At 35.4% G+C, this 27,064-nt stretch overlaps 1 protein-coding gene across 3 annotated transcripts in view; it reads left to right on the top strand.

Annotated features, from left to right (window-relative positions):
- Window positions 1–21,459, top strand: part of IL17RD (interleukin 17 receptor D) — a 75,329-nt gene extending 53,870 nt beyond the window's left edge. For 2 of the 3 annotated variants that reach the window (XM_052778247.1, XM_052778245.1), the window contains exons 3-13: window positions 1,038–1,163; window positions 5,779–5,897; window positions 6,347–6,467; window positions 7,474–7,518; window positions 7,618–7,769; window positions 8,611–8,676; window positions 9,219–9,273; window positions 10,226–10,336; window positions 12,050–12,234; window positions 14,912–15,848; window positions 18,125–21,459. In XM_052778247.1, the coding sequence (XP_052634207.1) occupies window positions 5,850–5,897; window positions 6,347–6,467; window positions 7,474–7,518; window positions 7,618–7,769; window positions 8,611–8,676; window positions 9,219–9,273; window positions 10,226–10,336; window positions 12,050–12,234; window positions 14,912–15,848; window positions 18,125–18,240 (1,836 nt within the window). In that variant the 5' untranslated portion in view covers window positions 1,038–1,163; window positions 5,779–5,849 and the 3' untranslated portion in view covers window positions 18,241–21,459. Of the gene's footprint in view, window positions 1–1,037; window positions 1,164–5,778; window positions 5,898–6,346; window positions 6,468–7,473; window positions 7,519–7,617; window positions 7,770–8,610; window positions 8,677–9,218; window positions 9,274–10,225; window positions 10,337–12,049; window positions 12,235–14,911; window positions 15,849–18,124 lie in introns of those variants that run through there. The other variant, XM_052778246.1, reaches the window with a different exon arrangement.
- The last annotated feature ends 5,605 nt before the right edge of the window (window positions 21,460–27,064 follow it).

The following is a 27,064-nucleotide window of genomic DNA, read 5'->3' as shown; positions in this document are numbered from 1 at the left end:
TAGAAGCAGAATGTTTGTTCATACACATCTTCATGTATACTGTGCTCTGGAACTATTGAATTCTCTGGCCGCTACTTCTCTTCCTGCCACAAAAGATGACTCTAAACATTGTAATGCTTTAAAAGTAATAAAATTCAGGGTAATTTGTTTTCTTGTTTTGAATGCATGAACACATGGTCAAGTTCAATAACAAAATCAAGAATGTTTTTTTTATATTTTATTTTCTTAATGAAAGCTGAGGTTTTCTATAATCGTATGTTTGCAGAGCTGTAACTTAAGGGAGTACACTGTTTTTGTGAGGATAACAAGACAAAACTAGTTCTGACTGGATCCAGTGGCAGGAAAATGCTCTACTGGGGATATGGCTATTGAATGGATGACAGACATGAGATGGATTTAGGCAGTAGGTTCTTTATGGTCAGGATCAAACAGTGTCGTGGTTAAAAAGCACTTATTGAGTACCAGTTCTAAAGCTTCATGTTGTTCGTTGTTCTCATACGTGCCTGATCATTGACCAATATTGTCTTGCTCTAAGCTCTGTACATGCACAAAATTAATATCAGTCTTCATATTCTTTGGAGTAATTAGTGAGGAAAAGTTGTTCTCTTTTAGGAGTCCCGACGTGTCGTTTTTAGAGTGTGGTACAGGCTACACTGGTATTATAAACTGGTAATTTCCTTTGGAGTCCTGTGAACTAGGGTTTTGCAAGTGGTGAAGGTGGTTGTGCTCAATGATTTGGAAAGTTTTGTGGTTTTCAGAGTCCTGAAACAAAAGCTTAATTTAGATTTACTATACAGTACTTATTTTTATAGAATAAATAGTGCACATGTACTTTTACTTTGCTCAATCTTGAGGAAAAGTTAGGAAATTAACTTAATTCTTTATTTACATGGAAAGATGCGGGTCATGTTGGAAACTGGTTGCTTGAATAGATCTTTAAGGTGCTGTTGGCAGATAAAGATTTAATTGCCCTGGTATGGGACAAGAACGTCGGTTAGAATGTTTTTCCTAAAGCATTTATTTCTCCATATTTTTAGACTGTACACCTTATCTGAATTCAGTGGGAAAACACGTGATTGGAGATGTGCAGAATATAACTATCAGTCAGTATGCATGTTATGAACAGGTTGCAGTGACGATACTTTGGACAGCAAATGCCGTTGGTAAGTAGTAGAGGGAAATGGACTAATTCATCATGTCTTCGGTAATAACTTCTTGCTGATCGGTATTAGGTAAAATAATTAAATTATGCTTGGAATCATTGAAGCAAACTGCTTAGGAAGAAAGAAATTCTTAACAGCTTTGCAAAGCTGCTATTTTTACTAGCTCACTTGAAATACCCTTAAAAGTAGGATGCTCTCTGCAGCTGTACACTGCTTTTTACTATTCCAGTTTGTTGAATTTTTCCTGCTCTTCAGAACTGTGTAACAGCCCTGATTTTATTCTCTGCCCCAAGGCATTGGTGCATTTCAGTGGCATTGATTGAGTTTAATTGCCAATACACTTAAAGATTCATTAGGATGCAGATTGTCTTACAGGTGGAAACATTATTTAATCATAGCTATACAAACTTTAATGTGTTTCTTTGTCAGGTCTGGTCACTAACAATATTCCTCAATCACTTAAATGTCACTGGAAGTACCTTGTTGCCCACTAGAGCAGTAGTCTCCAAAGTGGGGGGTGGACAAGATGATCCACTGTGTCACATGTAGAAAATTTTAGAACTTCTATTTGCATATTTTTTAAATCTTGAACAGAAAAACTAAGCTATATATATGGATTGACACTGGCACCCTTACTTGGTCTCTATGTCAGATGTTCATTTTTCACATGTGGTATGTGAGGTATCCTAAAGGAAGAGTGGGTGTTCTACAATGTGGAGGGGTTCACAGTGGTGCCCTCACTCTTTCATTTGCTTTCAGTATATTGTGACTTATTGCAGTGTATGTGTGCCAGGTTAAGTGGATTTACTGATTATATTATCTAGTTTTAACTAAACTAGCAATCACGATGAAATGGACAAGTGGCTTAAGGTAATTGAAGATAATACTAATAATGCGAGCATATGCAAACAACAAGAAAATAGTAGAGCTGACAGTTCCCCTACTCCTGGTACAGGCTCTTTGTCAGTCACATTAGAAGGTAAAAACAATTACTATCCAATCAGTTCTGATAAAAAGTAGGCCAAAATTATCAAGATTGTTTGAAATACAGATTTACACCTGCCATTGTTAATGATGAACCTTGCCGAAAGCATATAGCGTGCCTTGAGATATTAGCTAATACTGTGAAGCCATCACGATTAGCAAGACGTTTGAAAACTGAGCATCTGGAACATGAAGACAAACCTCCACAATTTCTCAGCGATGTTTGAAGCCATGCAATACTCAATAAAGTACAAAATTTCACTGAACTTAATGATAAATCTTTGGAAGCCTCTTTTTGTGAACTCTCTTTTGAGATTTCTTACTCAATAGTGAAAGACAAAAAGCCACATACCACTGGGGAAACACTTGTTCTTCCTGCAACAGTAAAACTGGCTGAAATAATACGTGGAAATTACGGAATGAAAAGGATTCTGGCATAACGTTACAGAGATAGCACCACACGTGAAATTCAGTCATTGCATCATTCATAGGGAAACTATTGCAGCAATGAATTTGGAGCCAGAAGTGCACAGGATGTCATCAGTGGTTAGTTTTATAAAAACAAGACGTTTAAATACTAGAATCTTTACAGTACTTTGTAATGAGATGGGCAGTGACCATGAAAATCTTTTGTGCCACTGGGAGGTTCACTGGTTATCTTCTGGTAAAGTGCTTAAGAGTTGTCAAACTTAAATCTTTGAGTTAAGCTTTCTTCTTTGACAAAAAGACAAGTCTTCCAAATTTGCTGACCTTTTCTGTGATGCCGAGTTGCTGTCAGTAGTATGCTTGCTACCTAGCAGATACTTAAAAAAAAAAAAAACCAAACCAAAACCCAAACCAAAACCACATTTAATGTGTCTCTTCAAGGTAAAGGTGACATTTTAACAATGAGTGAGAAGTAACTGCTTTTCAAAAGGAACTGATGCTATGGAAAGGGCTTTTTGAAAATGGATGTTTGAAATGTTTCCTTTGTTATGTGATTTTGTTGCTGAAAACAATGCCACCTTCTCACGTATAAAACTATCATGTTTTTACACTTAAAAAATCAGGAAACAGAATTTCCTAGCCTGTTTAAAAATCTTCTGAATGCAGAGTTTCAGTGAGTTTTGAACCCATTTGTTAAAAATACAAAAATGCAACACATTCTGATTAGTTTGCAAGAAAACTGACATCAGGGAAGATAGAAATTTACTAGCCAAATTTCAAGAAAAACCTTTGTGTAATTGGAGGATGAAAGTGAAAAGTGAGTATCATGATTTAGTAAATGCAGCCGATGATGCACTTCCTTCATTTGGATCCATGTATCTTTGTGAGGTTCTTTTTTCTGCTATGATAGCCATTAAAACCAAGTAACGAAATTAACTGAACTTAGAACCAGACCTTCAAATTGCCTTATCATAAAGTGTTAAACCAAGATTTAAAAAAAATAAAAACCAAAGCCTGTTCAATCACATAGCTGTCACTCAAAAATATGTATTATTATTAAGTGGGAATAAAATTTTTATATCATTAATAAAATTATTTTTAAAGTAGTTTTTAATCTTTATCTCGTGCTTTTTGTGTGTGTGTATATTTTATAATGTACATTAATATATTACCACAGTAGTACCTATGTATATTTTATAAATATACTGGGGGCTTGTGCTCAAAATTTTTTTTGTTGATAGGAGTGCATGATCAACAAAATTTGGAGACTGCTGTGCTATAGTGCACTCTCTCTGTAGCAACACCTGCTCATAATTTCTTTTTCTTCACACTAATTGAGGTCCTAAATAGAGTAACTTAATATAAACTCATTTTTTTTAGTCACCGGTGTTTAGCAAATAAGAGGTAGAGTTTCCTTCTTGAATGTTTTTAATACTTCATTAAAGAATTTTAAATGCAAAGGTGCTTTTCCATAACAATGAAATAATTCTAGTTAGAGTTAAGCACAATACAGTTTTCAAAATTAAAACAGAAATTTGTTTTTTTTCATGTTCTTCTTCTCATACAGCAGAGTCTGAACTTGATATTTCATGGTTCCTACTCCCTCAAAAAGCTTTTAAATCAGGTTTTTCTTATGATTTAGTGAGAGCTGGAAGTTCCCATTTATGTGGTAGGATTGCATCCTAAATGATGAGATATAGCTAATAATGCAAATGTGTATTTATTAAACTTGATATAAATTTTTTAGCCTAGACCTGCATTTATTAAATCAAACATTTTAGGTAAGAAAAACTCATTTTTTTGTGGCCTCCCAGTATTAAATCATGCTTTCATAATTTTTAAAATAAAAAAAAATAATTAATTTCTGGGGTTTAAAAGAGTATATGAAAATTACACTTGTTTCTGCAAAACTGCAGTTGAAAGCGTTTGATAATCTTTAGCTGCAGACTGGATGAATCAAATCTCTATGGGAAACAAAGCTTGGTGTTCTTTCTTGTAATGATCAGAGGTTAATCCTTTGGAAAGCGTGAGGACAGAACTGCCGTTGAAACATCTCAGGTAACATGGAGGCTGAACACTTTCTCTTTCATGGTCTTCATGTAAGCACAAATAGTGCTTTTGTTCTATGGATTATTAAGAACACATTGGGCAACTCATGGTCTTTATCTTCTACAAAATTATAAAACATTAAAAAAAACCCCACAAAACCATGAAAACTAGTGAAACAGAGGAGGTCTGTGGTAAATCATACATTTGGGATTTTTTTTTTTTTTTTAATTTGACAAGCATAGCATAAACTCAAATTAATCCATTTTGATTTATGTAGCATTTAGCTTACGAAGGCTGTGGCTGTGGCTTTGATAAATATCTATTCTGATAAATATCTATCTGTAATGCTGCTGAAAAGATGTGATTAGATGGAGTAGTGGTAGTTAGTCTTGAAGAACTATGCAGTGACTTTGATACCTGAGCCACAAAACTATCACAGGGTAACACTCTGGTATTGTTCTCTGACATTTGCATCACCATGACTCAGTTTAGTCATGTAATGAAGTAATTCCATGATTTGAACATTGCAAAGAAATGTAAAGACACTGTGCTGAGAGTTAGTTGTGTTAGAGTAACTTGAAAAAAATGGGTGTAGTTCTGGCATCAGTTACAAATAACTGGAAGTATTCACGCACTGGAATAAATTCCATTCCATTTAAGTCAAGTTTTCTGTTATCCCGTGCTATACTAGAACTAAAGAAGTTGTAACAATGGCTATCACTTTAATCTGCTAGTCTCAGAAATGATAGGAAGATGTTATAAAGGAGTATTTCTATAATTTGCTAGCAAAATGTTATATTTAATTGCTAATAATGGAAATGTGAAGTTACTATAAAGTATTCCTGAGGGTGATGAAGGAAATGATAACTTACATTGCAGTGATAATTTGGAAGCCCCAGCTGAGATGTGGGCCCCTCTGCTCTAAGCATTACACAAGTATGTAGTAATTGCAGCCTTTGCCAAAGATTGAATTCTAAATAGGCAAGATAGAAAATGCGGGAAGAACTGACGTACAACAACAGATATTAAAACACAAATGCATTTCATATGAATGGTAAGTTTTATTTTTAAAGACAAATATATTCAAATTACATAAAATACCACATTATGCATTTTGAAATATTAGTCTTCTATTTAAATGCCCTGCTGTTTGCAGGGATTGAATACCTGAAAGGATTTCGAGTAATACTTGAGGAGTTAAAATCAGAGGGAAGACAATGCCAGCAGATGGTTTTAAAAGATCCAAAGCAGCTCAGCCCCAGTTTTAAACGAACAGTAAGTGCTTTGTTTCAAGAAAAGTTTCATTGTTGCTTGATTGTGTGAGTAGTCTTGAAAGTGTTCCTATGCTGCATATAAATCTATCTCTGTCTAAGCATATACACAATGTGCTGTTTACTAGGATGCAAGTCGCTTCCTAAAAGTATTACTCTTTAAACTAGTGATAGTTGTTGCTCTAGAGACAGATCTAGTCCCCTTCTATAGAAGCTTTCCTGAAACTGGAAGCTGTCATTTGGGTGGCTCTGGAGTACAGGTGCACATCTGTAATAGTCCACATCCAACTCTGTTTTGAGATCCCTTGTGTCCATTTGCAATGGAGGAGTGGATAAAGGATTCTTAATGTATTAATTTCTGCTTATGTTTGCAAAACTGTGGGCTTGTTTTGAAAGATACTTTCAGTTATAGTAGTTGTTTTTACAATATGTTGCAATCTTGTCTTTTTGTAGGGAATGGAATCCCAGCCCTTTGTAAATCTGAAGTTTGAAACAGATTACTTTGTAAAGATTGTTCCTTTTCCTTCCATTAAAAATGAAAGTAATTACCACCCATTTTTCTTCCGAACTAGACGTAAGTATTGCATACAATATAGTATCGCATATCATCTCTTCACCAATGGGTGCGTCCCCCACCCCAGCTTTTTAGTTTTCCCAACAAAGGAATGTAGTAGATGAAGATGTTAGCTGAGTCTGGGTTGAGATAGTTACTGACATAGTCTTTGAAGGAAAATCTGGGTGCAACGTAGAAAGAATTCGGATGCCGCAGATAAATATGTGGTGTATGATAATACGTGTTAGGCAACAACCAGAAGAAAAGTCTCAGGTAGGCCTGAGATTACCTCATGTTTGCTTACAGCAGGATTACTCCCATGGTTCTCAGGAACATTTGACTCATGGTTTGCTCCTTCTCCTCTCTGGACATTGTGAAGAAGCTCAGGTTGTTTTTAGTTTTGAGATCACGGTTTCAAAACCAGGTATCTAGAGATGAGTATATATAAAATTAGATAGCAACAAATCAGGTTGAATTTCTCAAAATTACATAGCAGTTCTCATTGGAGTTAGAAGAAACTTGAATAAGCTCCTCAGTGCTTAAACTGTATAATGAGAAACTGCAAGTACCTTTTGGAGTGAAATGTTGATATTTGTCCTGCTTAGGGGTTTTTTTCCCCATTAAACTTTCTTAAAATATTTTCAAGTCTGTCTGTTGATGCAGACCGTAGTTTGTCTTTGTAATAGTGCTCAGCATGCTTATTTACTTGGAGTAAATGTATTTAAGGCTAGTTTCAACTTCCTCCTGCTGTGCTGTCCCTGGTGCTATCCCTTTTGTCTCACTAAGGAATGCTATTTTCAAATTAATGAACTTGTGTTTCGCATATAAAGATGAGAAGGGACTTGAAATCATAACAAAGCAGCTAAGTTTGCAAAGTATATTTACTCCATGCATATTAGAGACTGGGAAAGAAATGGGGGTATTGTCTTCAAAATGATGAACTCTCTTCTTTTGCCCTCCTTTTTTCTGTTTGCATAGCATAGCATTTTGATACTGTATCATTAATAATTTTTGTGTGTATTTGTAGCATGTGAATTGTTGCTACAGCCAGAAAACCTTGTCTGCAAACCTTGTAAGTAAAGTGTAATACTTTCTGTATATTCATCTTACAACAAGGTACTTTACTTGAAGAGCCACTTTTTTTCTAATTCATTAATATCTCTTCTGACAGACTGGAAGCCAAGGAACCTGAATGTTACCCAGCAGGGTTTTAACATGCAAGTGTCCTTTGATCATGCACCTCACAACTTTGGGTTTAGATACTACTTTCTTCACTACAAACTTAAGCATGAAGGGCCATTTAAACAAAAGACCTGCAAGCAGGTATGTCGCTGAGTTTTGCAACTCTTACAAGCACAAAACCTATTAACATTAGATGTTCTAAGGTTTTACAGAAACCTTAAAAACTTAATATAGTATAGAATGCTATCAGTTTTAAAATTTTTAAACTATTTGGTACTTTTTATGTAAATAATAATTGTATTGTGATAGCACTCATCAGTCAAAACCAGGCTTGAGGGCTCCATTGGAGCTGGATAGTATAAGCAAATGGGAGGAGACTGTTCTCTCGAAGACACTACAACTAATTAGTACTTCAAACTGCAGTTTTATTATGTTTGTTATACATATTATTTTTTTACTTTTTTATTTCACCTTTGCACCAAATTTGATCACTTTATAGATTACCCATCTGAGATGGTATCACAAGATAGCCGTCATTTTAGTTTGTGCATGGCATTAGGCTCTCTGTGATTTTTGTACAGCTGTGTGCCTAAATCTTATTATGGGAGCTGCAATTTGCTGTATTATTTTCCTTAACTTTGGTTAGTATTCAGCGGTAAGTTTGTTCTCAGTGGTCAACCTTTCATCCGAAGTCTCTGAAAGCTAGGGAGCTCCAGGGCATAATGTAGAGTTTATATATTAGACCAAACTTTTAAGTTGTTTTTTTGTTTGTTTGTTTGGTTTTTTTAATTAATCATATTTTAGTTCTGCAGGCAGAGGATTGTAGTCCTTGCATATTTGAATGGAGAGACTTAGTTTTGCTGGTTTAAGGTGTCTTAATACAGGAGGGCACTGTTTATTTCTAAATCAATGTGAATGTATATTTTATTAGGTTTTAAAAGTATGTGAATGGCTTGCAAAGTATTCTCTTTCTTTGATGTAGGAGCAAAATACAGATACTACAAGTTGTACTCTTCAGAATGTGTCTCCAGGGGATTATATAATTGAGGTAATATTTCTAAATAGCCATTTGTACAACAGCTAAATGAGTATGTTAATGGAGAAATTAACTGAAATTAAAGTATTTCAGGTTATACTCTAGTAAAATTGGACCTCACATCCCTACTGAAATACGTTGGGCAAGTAAAGGTTTTTATACAGATTGTTCTTGACCTTTCCGTAGCTTTGCTTCCCTGAGTGCATAGCAGTTTCATCTGTGCCTTCAAGTAAAGTTGTGGGCCTGTGTAATTCTTGGACTTCGACTTTTTTAGTTGGAATTCAGTAGTTTGGTCAATTTTTACTACACTTAAAAGCTGTGTATTTCTCTTGATGGTGACAGTATGTGAACTCTGAAAATTAATGTTACAACATTAAACTATGTACCAACAAAGGTGATTTCACTAATTACTAGTTTGTGGTGCTCTTTAATTTTAACTTTTTGAACAGTAAGTGTCTTCACATTTGGTCATGAAAGCTGTTATAGTTTATGTATTGCAAAAATAAACAAAATTAAATATCCACAAAATAACATTCAACTTTTACTTTTCAAAGCTGGTTGATGACACTAATACAACAAGGAAAACAATGCACTATGCGCTAAAACCAGGTATGAATTTTGTTTTTTAAACAGTATACAGTATTTACCTTATTAATTTAGATTGTTTTAATTATGTTGGAAACAAATCTCGATTTGACCTGTGTCTGTTTGCCATAATCAAGGCTACTGAGGCAATTGTGCTGTGATTTTTTGACCTAAGGAAAAAAGAGCAGACGTGCACACTCGTACATACGCATCTGCCTGTCTGTACATTTATATTTAGTAGTTTAGATCAATATGTCATTGGAAATCTGTGTGGGAAAGTCACTTTTGTTGTATATATGGATATGAAGAATCATAGTCTGTATCTTAATTGCATGCAACTTATGCATGCAGTAGTGTGGAAATAATGTAGTGAAACTGAGAGAGCAGCCTAAATGTGTTACCTGCCTATGTACTTCAGCACTGAAGTCAAATCAAGCAGTCTAGAAAACCTGTCAGGTGAATGCTTAGCATGTCTGTGGATAAGACCAGTTATTGAGAAGCTAAGTAGGGATTTCAGAATGTAACTGCAGACACAAAACATAGCCTCAGATGAAGGCAATGGGCAAAATGGACTGAATCCTAATGCACATTGCTAAAGATAATCTGTGCAGGAAGAGAGTTGTTTCTAAGTGGCTAGTTCAGCACCCTGGAATAAAAATCTGTCGGGTCCAAATGACTATTGCATATCTTACCAAAACTACACTTTGTGTAAAGTTCTTACGGGGGGAAGTATGAGTTGGTATGCAGCACTTGATACTTGTGTTAGTTGCTCTAATGCTGTGGTGATGGAGACAGTCAGCATAAAACCAATTTAAAATGGAGCAGAACATGATGATGATGTTTGATTCTACTGGATATTTGAGAATTACCTGCTAATAGTGTACTGCAGCAGTTTTACATTCCCAGTGTGAAGATTTGATTAGATAATTATCATATAGCTTATTTTTTTATGGCTAATTCTGCTTTATTTTTCAAGTACATTCTCCGTGGGCTGGACCAATAAGAGCTATTGCCATTACAGTCCCATTAGTTGTCATTTCAGCATTTGCAACGCTTTTCACAGTGATGTGCCGCAAGAAACAGCAAGGTAAGAGGGTTTATTCAATACAGACTTCCACTTAAAGATGCACTGTTGCAACCAAAAAAGTCTTAACTGGTAGGTTTGTTCCAGAAATACCTTTGTCTGAAGAGCTTTCTTTTCTTTTCTACTTCACTCTCCTTATTGCCCACAGCTTTTTTTGTGTGTTGAAACTTGTAGCAAATTCTTAATCAGTGCTTGATGGTAATTTGTTGCCACAGAAAGTATTGTATCACAAATCAAGACTTCACTGTAGAAAGAAGAGAACAAAATTGCTGTTGGGAAGTATTTTTCGTTTTGGGTTTCATTTTATTTGTGAAAGTACTACATGACCATGTAGAATACAAATGGATCTGTAAATTGATATATTTTAAACATTCCCTTATTTAACTCAGAAATGTCTAATTCATATTTATTTTAAATGAGAAGGAAAGTAAAGCCATGTGATACAATACAATTCTCAGCACTCTCTGGAATACTACCTGTATCTATTATTCCAGATTTGCTCACTTTCCTGGAAGTTGCCTTTACACTTCATCCTAAGCCATCTTCCTAAATTTACTCTTTCGAAGACTTACTTGCAGATGTTTCTCTAAATGAGATTCCATCCCTCTTTGCTGACTTCTCTCTCCACTGTGTCCAGGAGCTGGCAAGCCACGCTTGTTAAACATTGAGATGTTAAAATCAATTGGCATTTTTTGTAGAATCTAGGGAATCATGCGGTTTCATGGATATGGAAAAAGAGATTACTTCCCCAAACCTCACATATCTGTGTTATCCATCTGAATTTTGGCATTGAGGTATACTGCAAGCGCTATATGCCATCTGGGTTAAATCCTTTTACCTTCTGGTCTTCTGTAGCTATCCCTTTGCTCATAGCTAGCACAGTTCCAACACAAAACCCAGACAAATCAGTAAGGATTTGTCTACAGAGAGAGTTGTTCCAGAATAGCTATTCCTTTTGAATTGTTCTAAATTAAATCCCTAGATGGATATTCTTGTTTTGAAATACTCATGCTTTATTCCAAATTAGTTTAATCAACTGTAGAATTAGATTGAATTAGTCTGGTGTAAAGCCAGCCTTTTATGTTCCAGCATAAAAACATCTATACAAGGAAAGAAACACTAATAGCTATTTTGATTTAAATTAATCATATCCTAATTCAAATTAATGTCAAATTAATGTCCAAATGTGTGTGTGTCTATATACACCAGAGAGATACTATATGATATTCTGAAGGGATCTGTGTTCCTGGAGTTTAATATTCTTACCTGGCTTGTGTTGTAGTTTTGTTTTTTTGTTTTTTTTTTTAAATAAGACCGTTATACAGGGAGCTCTTGATGATGATACATCTTTAAGGCTTATACTATTTGAACAGAGAGGTGAAGACTGTTGAAGCTGGATAGAATTGAAACAAGCTCACTATTTATAAAAATAAACCTTTCTTGAGTTTGCTGAATTGTACAGTAATAATTGCACATTTCACTTTCAAAGTTTTTTCCACATATGTAGCAACTCATAAGCTGGATAAATAGAGCATGTGCAACTTTTGTTTTTCAGGCTGGAAAGGAAAGGAATCTCTTATGAAAAAAGTCATTACTGTATGCATTAGTAACATGCCTACAAAAGTTTAAAAAAAACCCCAAACCAAAACAAACCCCACAAAACCCGAACAAAACCAAGCTTTATAGTGTGAACTCTCTTTCTTTCTTCCAATCTAGAAAATATATATTCCCATCTAGATGAGGAGAGCTCAGAATCTTCAGCATATGCTGCAGGTCTCCATGTGGAAAGACTTCGTCCCCGGCCAAAAGTGTTCATCTGCTATTCCAGTAAAGATTGCCAGAAACACGTTAACGTCATCCAATGCTTTGCTTATTTTCTTCAGGACTTTTGTGGCTGTGAGGTAAACTCATTTCTTCTGTAAACAGTGTTTCCGTAATTGAAACAGCACCCTCAAAATTTGTAATAATTATGTGCTTGAAAGTGAGGTATTTCAATCTCTCCACAGAGATAACTTTCATTATTTTTCTAGATATTGGCTTTATACATTTCCTTTACTTAGGGAAAAGGAACAGATCATAGCCCATGTAAAAAAAAAAAAAAAAAAAAAAAAAGTAGTGGAAAATGTGTACTGTATTGGTTCCAGGACTTTCATTCAGTCATGTTTAGCTTGTTTCATATTAACTGCTTTTTCTGTTAAGTAGGTCTTGCATCTTTATAGTCAGCAGCCACAAAGAGGTATTGGTGTCTACCTGATACACTTCAGTAATCCTAAAAGATGTTTTATATTGTAATTTTAAAGTAGTTGAATGTATCAAAACTCCTACTCATAGAGCAAAATCTATGTAATTAGGATTAATTGTTGTCATTATGTATTAATTTTTATTGATTTTAATTTTTTTTAACTTCCCTTCTGTTCCATTAATGCTGTAAAATCAGCATGTCTTTTTCTTGTTTTTGATTTAAAGCTATGAGAAAGACATTCAAATTGTTACTTTGAACGACTAGGCTTAGAATCTCAGACTGCTTTCTAAAATATAATCAATACGTGGCCAGTCTTTCACTTTTCAACTGTAAAAAGGCAAGACAATTGTTAATCTATTTTTGCTGCATTTCCTGCCACCGTGATTTTAAATGTGAATGGGAACTAGTTTTTGAACTATACAGCAAGTCTGGCCTCTAGTGGCCACACACAGTAACATAATCGATGCCTCTCATGTTGGGGCATGTCCACAATTCATTCATAATGTTTAAAATAGTTCAGGTAAGGTGTTTTATAGGTAACTTACTTAAATCCCCTTTTTAGAGATGTACTTTAGCCCTGCTACACCATACTTCTTTGAAATAGTGTCAAGGTGAGCTGTTATTGCTATAACTGTGTATCATGGAACACATGGTATGAGGCATCATTTAAGATTTATATAACAAAATATTGATAGCGTCTACATACAGAAATAATATGTGTTATTGTTAAAGCTGTGGAGTTTAGTACAAAAAAGTGGTGCTCAATGCATAATGGAACAGTTGCACAACCATTTTTCACATTGAATTGGAATGTTTCCTCATAAAGGACAAAACCAGTGGCATTTAACAGTCATTTAAAATAATAACATGGCCATACTAAAAATCCTTTCTCACAGATAGGAGATCAGCCAGTGTTTTGAAGAACAGAAACAAAAACAGACACAAAAGAAAAACTACCTGCATTGTACAGGTAGTGTCAGAGTATGTCCCAAGCAGCTGTAAAGTGACTTCTCTTCCCCATGCATAGAATAGAATAGTTCAGTTGGAGGGGACCTACAATGATCATCTGGTCCAACTGCCTGACCACTTCAGGCATGATTACTTTGTTCTTGTAGCTGACTCTGCGATAACAGTTTTCATGAGTCCTTGTGTTCTAGGCATCCACCTACTCTCTGTCTTCTGACATGGCAAAGTTTTCCGCTCTGTTATGGGTGAGGTAGCAGAGCAAAAATACTTTGTTTTCTGGAAGAATGCTTGAGAGAAGACTTTATAAATAGTGTTGATGTGTATCTATTACAGAAGTCTTTTGCATCTATTTTTTTCTGTTATTCTCCTGCTCATTCTTTCTTTCATGAGATTAAGCATTGTGCCCTTCATCTTGGTGTACACAGACATTTCAGACCATGTTGAATGTTCAGAAAATTTGACAAAGTACAAAATAAAAAAACACTTATGATTAAATTTTCAGAGCTTTCTTATCAGAGATAAGCTGCTGCTGTTTTGCAGCCTAACTGAAAGGGCTTGATGTTACAGGCACTAATTATGTTTGTATCTAGATATGAAAATTCTTGGCATCAGATTTCATTAATATGAAAAACATGATAAATGAATATGGATTTCTTTCACATTCAGCACATTAAGAATCCAAACATACAACAGTTACATTGTTTGAGGCATGCACAATATATTGTTTAATCTGGATTGATGATATCTAATTTGATCAGATAAGTAAATAGTAAATTACTTGGTCCAGCCACATTTTCTATATTCTTTTTATTCCCTGAGAAATATTGCGATGTACCAAATCCATAGTGGTTTTATTTTTTAAGGAACCAGTTTACATTCAACTACCTGGCTTTGCACTGTTACTTGTTGATTCCATAAATTTATACATAACATGGGTATAATTAGGTATGTAATAAGTAAGCAGCAAAATGGGTTCATATAGTAAGTAGCATTCTTGTTTTAAAAAAAAAAGTCCAGAAGGTTCTCCTTTTTACCTTAGCAATTCACCTACTTCCTTAGCCCACTGAAATATTCAGCCTGCAAGCCAAGTTTAGTATGAATGTGAGGCCTTGCTTATTTTGGGAAATAACTACTGACATAGTTAGTATCATTGATTCCAGGTTGTCCGCTGTCAATGCTTTGTTAATTATTACTTATTTCTCTTTTAAAACAGCTTGTATTTGTATCAGAGACAAGCTGTAGTTAAATTAATCATTAATTCTCAACTGTCAGATAAATACAAGCTGACTCACTGAGTATAACTCATTTAAATTTTATTAGCAAATATATCTTATAATGCATATCAACCAGAATGTTCTGTTCTTTTCCAGGTGGCTCTAGATTTGTGGGAAGATCTAAAAATTTGTAAAGAAGGTCAGAAAGAATGGCTTATTAAAAAAATAAACGAGTCCCAGTTTATCATCATTGTGTGTTCCAAGGGAATGAAATACTTCGTTGAAAAAAAGAACTGGAAACACAGAGGGATAACCAAAGATGCAGGAAGAGGAGAACTCTTTCTGTTTGCTGTGTTGACTGTTGCAGAGAAGCTTCGTCAAGCAAAGCAGAATTCAAATGACCTCTGCAAGTTCATTGCAGTCTACTTTGATTACTCCTGTGAAGGAGACATCCCTGGTATTCTGGATCTAAGTACAAAATACAAACTCATGGACAATCTCCCTCAGCTGTATTCGCATTTACACTCCAGAGATCTTAGTGTACAGGATTCAGAGGTGTTTCCTGTTAACATTAGTAAAAGGAATTATTTCAGGAGCAAATCTGGGAGGTCCCTTTATGTTGCCATTTGCAATATGCATCAGTTCATTGATCAGGAACCAGACTGGTTTGAGAAACAATTTATTCCCTTCCCTCCACCTTCTTTACATTACTCGGAGCCTGTCATGGAAAAATTTGATTCAGGCTTGGTTTTAAATGACTTGGTGACTAAACAGGTGATGGATGGCGATTTTTACCTGAAAACAGATGTAAATATTTCAGCGGGGAATTCAGACTCTCACTGTATAATTCAGCACTTAAACCTTGGAGAAGATATAGAAACTCAGGACATTCAAGGTGGTGGCAGCTCTGTTCTTCAGCCGTTGTTACATGTTGTTAAAGCTTCAAATCTTAAAGATATGCCTCGAGATTCTGGAATCTATGATTCATCTGTTCCTTCATCTGAATTATCTTTACCTTTAATGGAAGGACTATTGACAGACCAAATTGAAACATCTTCCATTACAGGAAGTGTTTCTTCATCATCAGGTTTAGGTAAGATACAGCAGTGTTTCAAAAATTATGTTCAGTTACTGTGTGCATATTTCTAGCATCTCAAAATACTTAATATGTGAGGAGTCATATAGAACGCTGCAGAGAAAGGTAAGCATTGTATAAAGATGTTAAAAAAGATAGGTTTCAATAATTTCAGCAAAATGAATCTTTTCCTTAACTTATTGGGGGGTGGGGATTCTTAGCTAAGTAAGAGGTCACTAAAATTCTATTAGTAAGTCACTTCTCATTGATTGACCTGTTATTGGAGAGATGGCTTCCTTCTTCCAGGGACTTCTTGGCAGCTGGGATACTCAGCTGACAGCTGTGTGGTTTAACGAAGAGGGTGATATGGTGAAGCATTCTTACAGAACAGCCATAAATCTAGAACTGACATCCTATTTTGCTCCAACACATGCTAGAACCTTTAGGAATATAGTCTGTACTGTGGTTAATTGAAGTTTCAGAATGACATTAGGCTTCTCACTGGATATTGGGCTGGGGGGAATGAACAAACAGGTTTCAGTGGAGGAATTTAAATGCTTGGAAGACACTCTCTGAAATAGATACCTAGCTTAGATGCCTATGGTTAGAAGGTGTAGATACTGCCTCAGGCTATATAAAAAGCTGATGCGACCTTACCAGTTACAGTACATTGAACTGGCATCACAACTACGTCAGTGTGGAATGTTCCAGCAATTGTATTCATAGGATTAAACTGCTGTTTGCCGAGATTTTCCTTAAGCAGCTACAACAGGTGAATATTGCATTTTGATGGTGGTATGCTGTTCTGCTTTCTTGAATGCGCATTGACAGTGAGGTAATTTCTTAGACTTTTCTCTTGGCTAAATGGATTAGTTTTTTATTATTCAGATAATTCATAACTAATATTTGATGCCAGAATTATCTTGGGGGGAGAGAATAGAGATGTTGATTTACAGACATAGCATCTATATTTATAGGCTAGATAGTCTATAGGACTAAATAACTAAAACCTGAAAACTTTTCAGGTAGAAAACCCCCAGATTTACTGATTTCGTTACATAAGCCACAAATACTCTGTTATTGTTACAAATTTAATATATTCTTTAATTTCCTGCCATCTTCTAACATAGCCTTTTTTCACATTTGTGGGAAAAATTACAGATGATATCTGTAAAGGTTCTAGTGTTGGATGAAAGTAGGATGCTAGTTTAAAATTTATGGCCTTTCTGTGAGAATGCTTTACCAGTATTCCCCTCCTGATTCAATCACAGAGCTGTCAGCTGGGTATCCCAGCTGCCAAGGAGTCACTGGAAGAAAGAGGCAGTCTTTCCTGTAATTAATTCTCAAGTCACATACCTACTTGTTCACATGTTTCAGCTATAGAGGTTAAATATTACAGCACTAGCTGGTAGAGTTGGATCTTAACACTGACGTTCCAACATCTTAAGAAACCACAATAACTTCTGCCATTTTCCCATTTGCTGTCCCTGTCCAAAAGCACTGCTTTGACCGACTCTCACTCAAACCTCCCCTCACCCAAACCACAGCCCTAATTAGGTACAGGGTACAAAGGAGACAATATCTAGAGCTGAGCATCATCTGCCTTTTAGAGTGCAACCCATTAAATATTTTTACTGTCCCAGACATACAAAATATTTATAGCCCTAGTATTTATATGCCTAATCATGAGAGGAATAGAATTTTTTAGCTTTTATTCTTGTTCTAAGAGTTGGACATGTCCAAATTGTTACTTTGAATTCACAGTACCATTTCTGTTCTGGCTACCTATTTTTTATCCATTACTTGGTCAGAACAGAAGTGGATAGCTCTGTCATTTAGCATCTCAAGGTAGATCTTTCCTTTCTTCTTTAAAGGACAGTTTGATTTAATCTTTTCAATTAAAATCATAAATCACATAATTTGTAATACTTTGTCTTTCAGTGCAGTTCATGTGCAGACTACTGATCTGCAAAGAAAAGATTCTCAAAGAGATCATCATATTGGGCATCATCAACTGAAGTTCAAACCAGTTTAATTTTGAGGAAGTACCAACAACCAAACCTTTACTAGGTCCATTCACTAGCAAGGTTTTCTCTAAGAAGCCCTGCCTGGGTAGAAAATTTGTATTAATTCTTTAGATAAGGAGTTACTGAGCATGGTAGTTCAGCATCATGAATGTATGGCATTATGATCCAGAGGGTTTTCATAAGTTTTCTTTGCATTGTTTCTAAAATGTTGACCAAACAGAAAATCAGTGTTTCAATTAATGAACCTCACTTTTTTTCCTTTTATAGGAGAAGAAGAACCTCCTGTAATCACTGCTACAAAATTCTTAGTGCCTGGAATATGTAAAGCAGAACTTCATTGCCATATCCATACTGACGAACTGCAGGCAATTGCTCCTTTATAATACATTACAGCATTGTTATGCATTGCCACTTTATCAACAGCCTCTGTTTGTGCTTTAACTACACTAACACACTGTCTCAGCACTACATCTACATGAAGGAACAAATACTCCCTGAAGAAGATCTGTTATTCCTAAGGGATTTTTTTATGGCCAGTAAACTTGAATCTGTTGGTCTTTCATGATTTGAAAAATGCAGCTTGGAAAAATAGATGAGAATGCATTTCAAAATTATTCCTATTATTAATTTAAATGTTATGATATTACATTGTTTACAGATGCCATAATCAAAATTGACTTTTTTTTGCTAGAAATAATCTTGCAACTGGACATAAAATAGCTTGGAACGTTAAGTCTTAGTAAATTCTGTAGTCCAGCCTCTAGTTTTAAGTGCTGACATACTTGATGGCAGGGGTGTTGTAGTGAATGAGAGCAGGATTATTTTCAGAAGCAAGATAAAATGCCAATTGTGAGATCAAGAAATTTATCAGCAGAAATTATTTTCTTTTAGAAATGTTTGAGCTCCTTTCCTCACAGTCTCCTCTCTTTCCCAAATGTAAATGTGTCTCAGTATTTAATTTCAGATAAGCACCTCTCCCTCTTCTGTATGATTCTTCTATCTCTTCTCCACAATCTGGCTATGATGACTCACAAATAGTACCATATTAAGTCTGAAGTATCATTTTTATAATAGACAACAGTATAGCTACTGCATATGCTGAGTGATACCAAGGAAACTGAAGTTTCCTGTTTTCTTCCTGGAACGGTTAATATAAAGAATACTTTAAAGAGATGGGGGAAGGAAGACCAGATTTTGTATTTAAGGCATCATTCTGGATTTTTTCAGCCATGAGATGAGTATGCTTTATGGGGGATTTCATACTATCCTTCAAGAACATACTGCTACAAGATTACCTGGGGTAAAACCAGTTAAGCAGTTAACAGGCATGAATACTTTGTTTTGAGCCAACCAGTAAACAGAAGCCTATGAGTTATTTTGTGGTTCGTACTACTTATCATTACTTAGTGATTAAGACAGTATAATATTACTAGTGTTATATTAACAAAAAATGCCAAAACTAAAACTGGACATGTTTATCTAAAGACACAGAGCATGCATGTCCTTTCTTCTGCAGTGACCAGGTAGATATACCATCATCCAAAATATCCCTGCTGTTTCCAAAGAGCAACTTTTCATAAGTAAACCCCATCTATGTAACTGCAATTCTAGGCACTATTGGAGTAAGCATGATAACAGAAAATAGTAAAGGACACCTTATCAATGTGCCTTTGCTAATTTTGCTCGTGGAGTCAGATTCTGTCTTGTTTAACCTGTCTTCACGTTCCACTATCAGGAGGTTACTTTAGGAATACATCAAGGGAGAACTAAACCACCTCAAATATTCTCTCAGTTTTGATAGATGAGAAATAGACATTGCTAACTGTTACATTGTATTATCCATTTTAATAGCATGAGATAGAACTATTAAACCAGTGATGATTTTGGCTGAGCAGCTTTAAAGCTCCAGGGTAATTTTTTTTTTTTTGCGTCAGTTTATACTTAATCATTTGAATTTCCAAACAAAAGACTTGAAATTGTTGTCACAACTGGAGTAAGAAAGTGCTGTAACAATTATTTGAACATAACCATCAGTGGCATAACTCCGACATGCTTTGCAATTGTAATACGGAATTCTGTGATCAACTAGATGTATGTGTCAGGTTTGGAGGGCCTTGTCCATTAATGTAATGTTTCTTACGCTTCCTGTTTTCTGAATTTGAAAGAAAGAACACTAACTGGAAAACCTCAAACTTGCAATACCCAAGTAAGTTTTTGGTAGTTTTTAAGTACATAGTGAATCATCTGCACCTTCAGTGATGGTTTTTTTTTTTTATGCTGTGCCTTGAGCTGTACTGAAAGCAAAATTCTTCATGTTTTCCCATTATTTGAAGTGGAAATATACCTGGGTCAAACTAGGCAGAATAATCTAGAGGTAAATGGTCTTCCACTAAATCCAGCTGTGAAGGATCTTGATTCAGTGCCATTCTTGCCATTTTAATAGAGAGTTTGGGTTGATAAGACAGGCAGAAAGGTTACAAAATTTGTGTGCTGAAGAGCTGCTGTGCATAGAAATGCCAAAGCTGCAAAACATGAGGAGGTGGCAATTTCTTAGCAGTTAGCTGGTGAAGGCAATGCTGCTTTCCTCCATGGAAAGTCCCAGCTCACATACTGTTTATTTCATGCTAGACTAAAGATAGGGAAGACTTCCTGGTGCCATTAAATTCAGTAGCAGAATTGGTATTACTTTAATGGAATTAGGTTTTCATTTTGAGCTCTAAGAAAGCTCAGTTTTGAAAACAGATGAAGGCAGTTGCACAAAGAATCACTTGTCATTAATGTTTTTATTTTTATTTCTTCAAAATTTGCTGTACAATCCCGCAAAACTTATTTTTTTAATTGTAAGATCTATGCAGATGCCAATCAAATCTGTTGGGAGAGAGGGGGAGAAAAGAAGAATTCCTTCATTCCTTCTTAGCATAAGGTAGAAACAGCATATTATATGTCCTCAGAAGAAAGAGAATATAATTAATTAATTGAAAATTTAGAGTAGGACAAGCCCACACTTAAAATATACAAAATTGAGAAAAGTAATACTTAATCTGATTTAGCATAGTTTGGGGTTTGTTTTGTTTTGTTTTGTTTTGTTTTACAAAGCTACAGTGCTTTAAAAAATTAGAAAAATATTGTGTATATTGAGAAGCTGGAAGGACACAGTACTGAATTTGCAAGAATTCTGTATTTTCCCTTCAAGAAGAATAACAGCAAAAATCCTTGTAAAAAATATTTTTAAAACAAATATTTTAATACACATATTAGAGGTTAGCTTACTACTCTTTTCAAGCATTAGTAAACTCTAAACAATGTTAACAGTGAAAGGATCCCTTTAATTTCTACTAGACTCAAGTGTGTGGACGTTGTTTGGATGTTTTAAAATGTATTTTCTGGGAGGGTGGGAAAAACGTTGGAAAGCTGAAGGTTTGAGATACAGCAGTGTGTTCAACATTTTAAATGATAAGTATAGGTTTTGCCATAATTTGTACCTGTACACAAACACATCAACTGTTGAAAATAGAGTGCAGCTGACATTTGCAGAAATAAAATTTTTATGATACTATAATTTAGAAGTCAAATATCAAAATAAAACATTACTGTTCAGTTTCTTTCATTGGGCTTTTCTTAGTAATATAAGAAGATTTGGCTTAAGAGTCCAGTTGTTTTATCCGAAACACTTTTAATGCAGTTATGGATACCACACAAGTAACCAGACTCTTTAACTGCTATTCATACTACATCTGGAAGTGAAACATATTTTGATGGGTGTTTAATATAGTCAAGCAACTGTAAGAAACTTTAATTTTCTAAAACTTTTATATTGGAGAGACAGGGTCTGTTTGGTTTTTGGGTTTTTTTGTGTTTGTTTTTTTTTAATTAAAACTGACTTAATATGATTTTATGTAATTATTTTTCCTATATCCTCCTTGAACGTCTCCTAGCAGTACATGGTGCTGCATGTCAAGTGAAATGTATCCACACCAACTACAAAACCATAATAACCTGGATTGGATTAGTTTTGTCAAAGAAGATGTGATCATTACCTAAGATTTGTATGCTTTTTGTTTTCATCCAAGTGGATTTCAAAGCACTGTTCCAGTCAATGAATCCTGCAAACTGTAATTTTAGGGATAAGCCTTGAAATCGCTCGTATTCCTTAAGTTGCTCAGGTAAGGTTTTTATAATGGACTTTTGGTCTGGCACAATGAAGCTTAGAATTCTGTAGAAAAATCTGTAATGAATCTGTAAAACTTGATATTAGTGAAGACTTGAACTGCTTCCTTAATGTTAGATAGTTTGTGTACACATTAGCTATGTTAATTTACAGGATGATGTTTAAAATGTTTATACCTGTTGTCGTCTTTGGTTGGGCCTCGATCACACAATTCCTAATTCTGTTTCTATCACCAGTTAAATCAGAGACATTCTGAAGGGTCACTAAGCATGTGAATAGTTGCATTAGTAATTCAAAAGGGAATTTGATAAGTTACTTCTCTGTATCTGAACTGGACTTCTTTCAGATATGTTATCCATATGTATATCCCACAGTCCTAATCTCTGTCCTCTGTCTTGGAGCCCTGTACATGAGGGACTTTGTGGCTGAAAGAAAATGGAAAGAAGGTGTTGCTCTAGTTTTTATATCTTCAGTTGAAAACATGAGAACCCTCAGGATGCTTTCCTGATGTTTGGGAACTGTTGGCCAAAATTCTTCCGCCTTGAGTATGTGAAAAGATACGCTTCAATATAAGGATGTGCATGTGGATAATACATCTCAAAAAACTTAAGGAAACAAGCTCTCATTTTCCTTTTTTTTTATCTTGCATTTAAATATTGTGGTGACTTGATACTGAAATCTGCCCCCCCCCCCCCCCAACCTCTCAAACAACCAAAACCACACAACAGCAAATACTTCTTGAGTTAGTGAAAAATGTGCACTGCACACAGTATATACATTCAAACTGTAACTGGTCAGACCTGAATTATTTCTAAAAGGTCAGAAGTTAAAGGTGGTGCTATAGATCAGCTGAAGGAATTTTTCCATCTAAAGGCTGATTTACCAATGATGTTTGTTTTTATGGGCAGCTGCACTTTTGACAATGATTTCATACTTATAGTAGTCCATGGAAAAAGTAGAGATTGGTCATATTGTCCTGTTCACAAAAAGCAGAGGAAAAGGAAGTGTTCTTTCCTCAGTGTCAGATGTCACCTAAATGACCAGAAATTGAAGTGTTTGCCCATAACCTACCTCAGTGCTGAAGGCTCAGTTCTTAGTGATTTTGGTATTTTACTCCAATGCAGATACTTTGGGAGGGCTGGGAGTTTGAAAACATTAATGTGAAAATATGAAAGATGCTGGGGTGGGTGGGCAATTTAGTTATATATAGTTATATATAATAGTTTATAATAAACTATTAATAGACATAATAGTTATAATAGTAAACATCAGTGCAAGAAGAAATTAACATATGGAGAATTTTCTTCATCAGTTAATAAAAACCCTTCATTTTTAATGGATAGGGAGCTGTAACATTCAAGGCTGATTTACCACAGAAATCAAACTACTTTTTTTCCAGATTCTGCCGATTAGGTACACAGGCCTTGACAATAGATGGAAGGTTGAACCAGCATGAGTGAGTGTATGGAATGCCATCCTGTTGGGCTGCTGACTTAGCTGGAATTCTAAGTGTTTAGTTGCTAATGGTTGCAAAAAGATCTACTTGGAGAGAGGCAGTCTTGTTGATTATACAAGTCAGGTAAATTTATTTCATAATAGTTTATGGAATTGGTATTTTTTCTGCACAGGGGAAGTATGCATCTGTGGTTTCACGTAATTGTAAATGCTATAACACGTGTGCTCCCTGTGCAAATTCTGTATTAACCCTTTGACTGTAAATCAACATCAAATAGTTCACATAACTTGCTCTGAATTTCTGTAATAGCCAACCATGTTTATGATGAGATTTTACTCAACCAAAAATATTTGGTTGTTGATAATCATAACATAATTTCGTAAGGAATTCATTTCTTACTAACAGACATGGAACCTGACATTATACAAAGGGCCTGGGAGACTGATACAGTGTTTTTCCCATATCAGAGTGAAGCAACCTTTGGAGGCTATGCTCTGCCTTTTATTGGAATATTGACTATTGCCAACAACTGCAGACCAAGAGTTCTTTATTACCTTTGACTGTACACTAAAAATACAGATCAAAACTAAAAATGGAAGTTGCCAATTTTGTGGCTGAGAAAATTTTATTTCTAACCCAATTACAGAGGATTAAGCTTGTCAGAAGACTGGATGCCTAGCACAGCAAAAGGGAAAACTAAACACTTAGGGAATGGACTTGTTTTATTTATTCTTTACATAGTTCCAAACTAAACTGTGTTTCAAAGAAAAAAGTTCCCAGAAGGATTTTACGTTGATGAAATGAGTGCCAAGAGTGTTTTCACTGAAGCTAGCGACTGCCTGGTGAAAGTAATCTACAGTGCAAGTTGCGGGACAAGGATCATGATATAAAGGTCTTTTTCAGTAACATTTTCTAAGCCTTTTATGAATGCTGTGGCCACACCCTTTTTAGTAATGTTTTATTTATCAGATGACTCAACCATTTTTAGTGGGTCTAGTTATGAAATCAGATACTAACAATGTGAGTGGGACATGCATCAGAGGAGTTGTTTGGTGTGTCACAAGTCAGGTTTTTTTCCTCACAAGTGCACAACTGGGGATATAAAGGCCATAAGCAAGTGTTATTATCGTCATTTTACATGAGAAATGGATAGGAACTGGATAGGAACTAGATCCACTTCAGAACAGAGAGGAGGCTGGTGTCAGCTGAAGACAATGCAGGGATTCATGTCTTAGTCTTGTGCCATAATGGTGCTTCTTTCAACAGTCTGTAACCAGTCAGTGTGTTTGGTTAGAGGTAGTATTATTGCAGCTTTTGCCATTTTGCAATAACCTGCATGATGGAACAATCAACAAGGCACTGTTTTTTGCCTCAGAGTTGTGTGGCACTGCTGCAACAAGTTACCTACTGATGGAGCATGGTGGGAAACAAGAGGGCGGCACAGCAAGAACCGCAAGAGAAGGAAGAGGTAGATTTGGGGCAGATGTTAAGCAATGTGCTTTATTTCCTCTACAACATCCCAGAGAGACCTCTGAAGTGTGAGTTACCTTAGGGCAGCCTTTTGACGGACTCTGCAGGGGCCTGTTTCAGCCCCATAGCACTCCTTGGTCCTATATCTCCTCTGGAAGTGCATTGCTTGATGTGAACTTGGTTTGCAAGAATGACTCCTTTATAATTTTGCTGAAAATCAGGAGTGATTTCATTGCTGTCAGTTACATCATACTTATTTCAGAATAATTAAAAGTGAGAATAGAATTAGACCTCCTTGTCTTTAGCAACATCTAATATAGGGGATGTACCCATAAAAGTCATTAGTCATCAACAGAAAGGAAACTGTCTACTCTTTGTTGTAGCTTTTGCAAACATGCCAAGGTGTGATTTAGGTGTTAGGAAGGAAACCACCATCTCTTTGCAGAATAGTTGGACAATGCTCAGCTACTGAGGGTGGAGTGAAAATAATAGTTACAGTGAATCAGCAAAGCAGGGCAAGATTCTTATTTCTAAACTTTATCCTCTTTGCTTAGACTGCCTTCAGACCTGAGAAATACAGGTACATTTATTTCAATATTCCTGCTCTTCCCTTTAAATTGGCTTGTTAAACATTTTTTTTAAGTATAACTGTCAAACATCACTGTATTTTAAGATAATGTTTTGGACTGAAGTAATAATACATGTAACGCATTCTGTATTTTGCATACTAAAGAAAATTTCATGCTCATGAAGATTTAAAAATGCTGAACAAGCAACAATTGCAAGTTGTGTTATATATTATCATCTTAAAAACCAGAAATTACAAATTAGTAATTACTAAAAAGTGTTAAATCTCCCTGGACAACATTTTTAGTTGATGTAGTTGAGCGGATTCCAGTATGTTACAGAATTTACATCAACTAATCGTTCATTCCCTGTGTATGTAAGTTAAGTGGAAATTTTGAGGACACATAAAATAGACTAAAAGTTAAAGGTCTCTAAACAGAGCATCTCTTCCCATTTCCGGATAATGAATACCAAATTAAGCTTTAAAACAGGGGTCTAAAACTCACTTTTCCTTCACAGGCATGCTAAGTCCTAAATAAAAATTGGACAGGCATTTGCTGCCTATTGCAGCTCTGCTTTTGTAATAGGTACCACTTTGGCACGACCAGAGCAGGGGGCGGGACGTCTGTTTTCTAGTTTTCTTGGCAGCAGCCATGATGAAGGCTCAACATTTCAAGACGCCATGAGAAATAATCAGACCTGAGCAGCCTCAAAGATTTCTCCATTCTGCTAATTGTATCAATACTACTGGGAGCCCAGGTTTTGCCCATAACATAGTGTTGATTAAAACATAAATCCCTGTGTAGCTAACTGTAGGGCTAGAAAAGGGCCAGGTTCCCATATACCTGTCTTAATATCTGTGAACTGCTGCTTTAGGAGCAGATAAAAAGTAGTTGTAAAACCACTGTGGCATCTTGATTGCTATTTTGCCGTCAATTCCAGTTGAATTGTCCCTAGCCTAAAAAGAATATTTCATCTTAAGAACTAGTTTCTTTAAATGTGACTTTGATTCCAGAGTGTTTTCATACTGTGTGGAGTTCAGAGATCATTTTAGTATCTGAAACTGAAGAAATTAAATAGAATTTAAGACATTTACTTAAAAAGAAACAAGGTCTGATGTCCATATGTCTGTACTGCATTTCTAGCCTCAGCGATTTGAAAGAACTGAAAAATTAAATCTCGCTGCAAGATGTTAGGTTTGAAATGGAAAGCCTAACCATAGTTGAGAAACACAATTAATTATTTTAAAATATTTCTGGTGTCTAGGCTACAAGATGTGATGAGCTACTTTTCATCTTTTATTGTTTTTCCATTGGCTGTTTGTAGTAGTTGGCAATACTACTACTGAAAAAGATCTACCACCTACACTTCATTTGTAGTTTGTGTTAAGTGATGTACTTCTTACACTAAACTGGTGCCTATAGACTTTGGTCACAGAAAATAAGTTTATCTTTACCAGGCACAGTACAAATGCATACCAGAAAGATAGTCCCTCATCTAAAGAGCTCATAATCTACTTGCTTCCATCTTCATACCCCTATTTTTT

The sequence above is a fragment of the Harpia harpyja genome, chromosome Z (assembly GCF_026419915.1).
Source record: "Harpia harpyja isolate bHarHar1 chromosome Z, bHarHar1 primary haplotype, whole genome shotgun sequence".
Taxonomy (NCBI): domain Eukaryota; kingdom Metazoa; phylum Chordata; class Aves; order Accipitriformes; family Accipitridae; genus Harpia; species Harpia harpyja.
The sequence above is the reverse complement of the archived record's forward strand: the minus strand, read 5'-3'. Positions and strand labels throughout refer to the sequence as shown.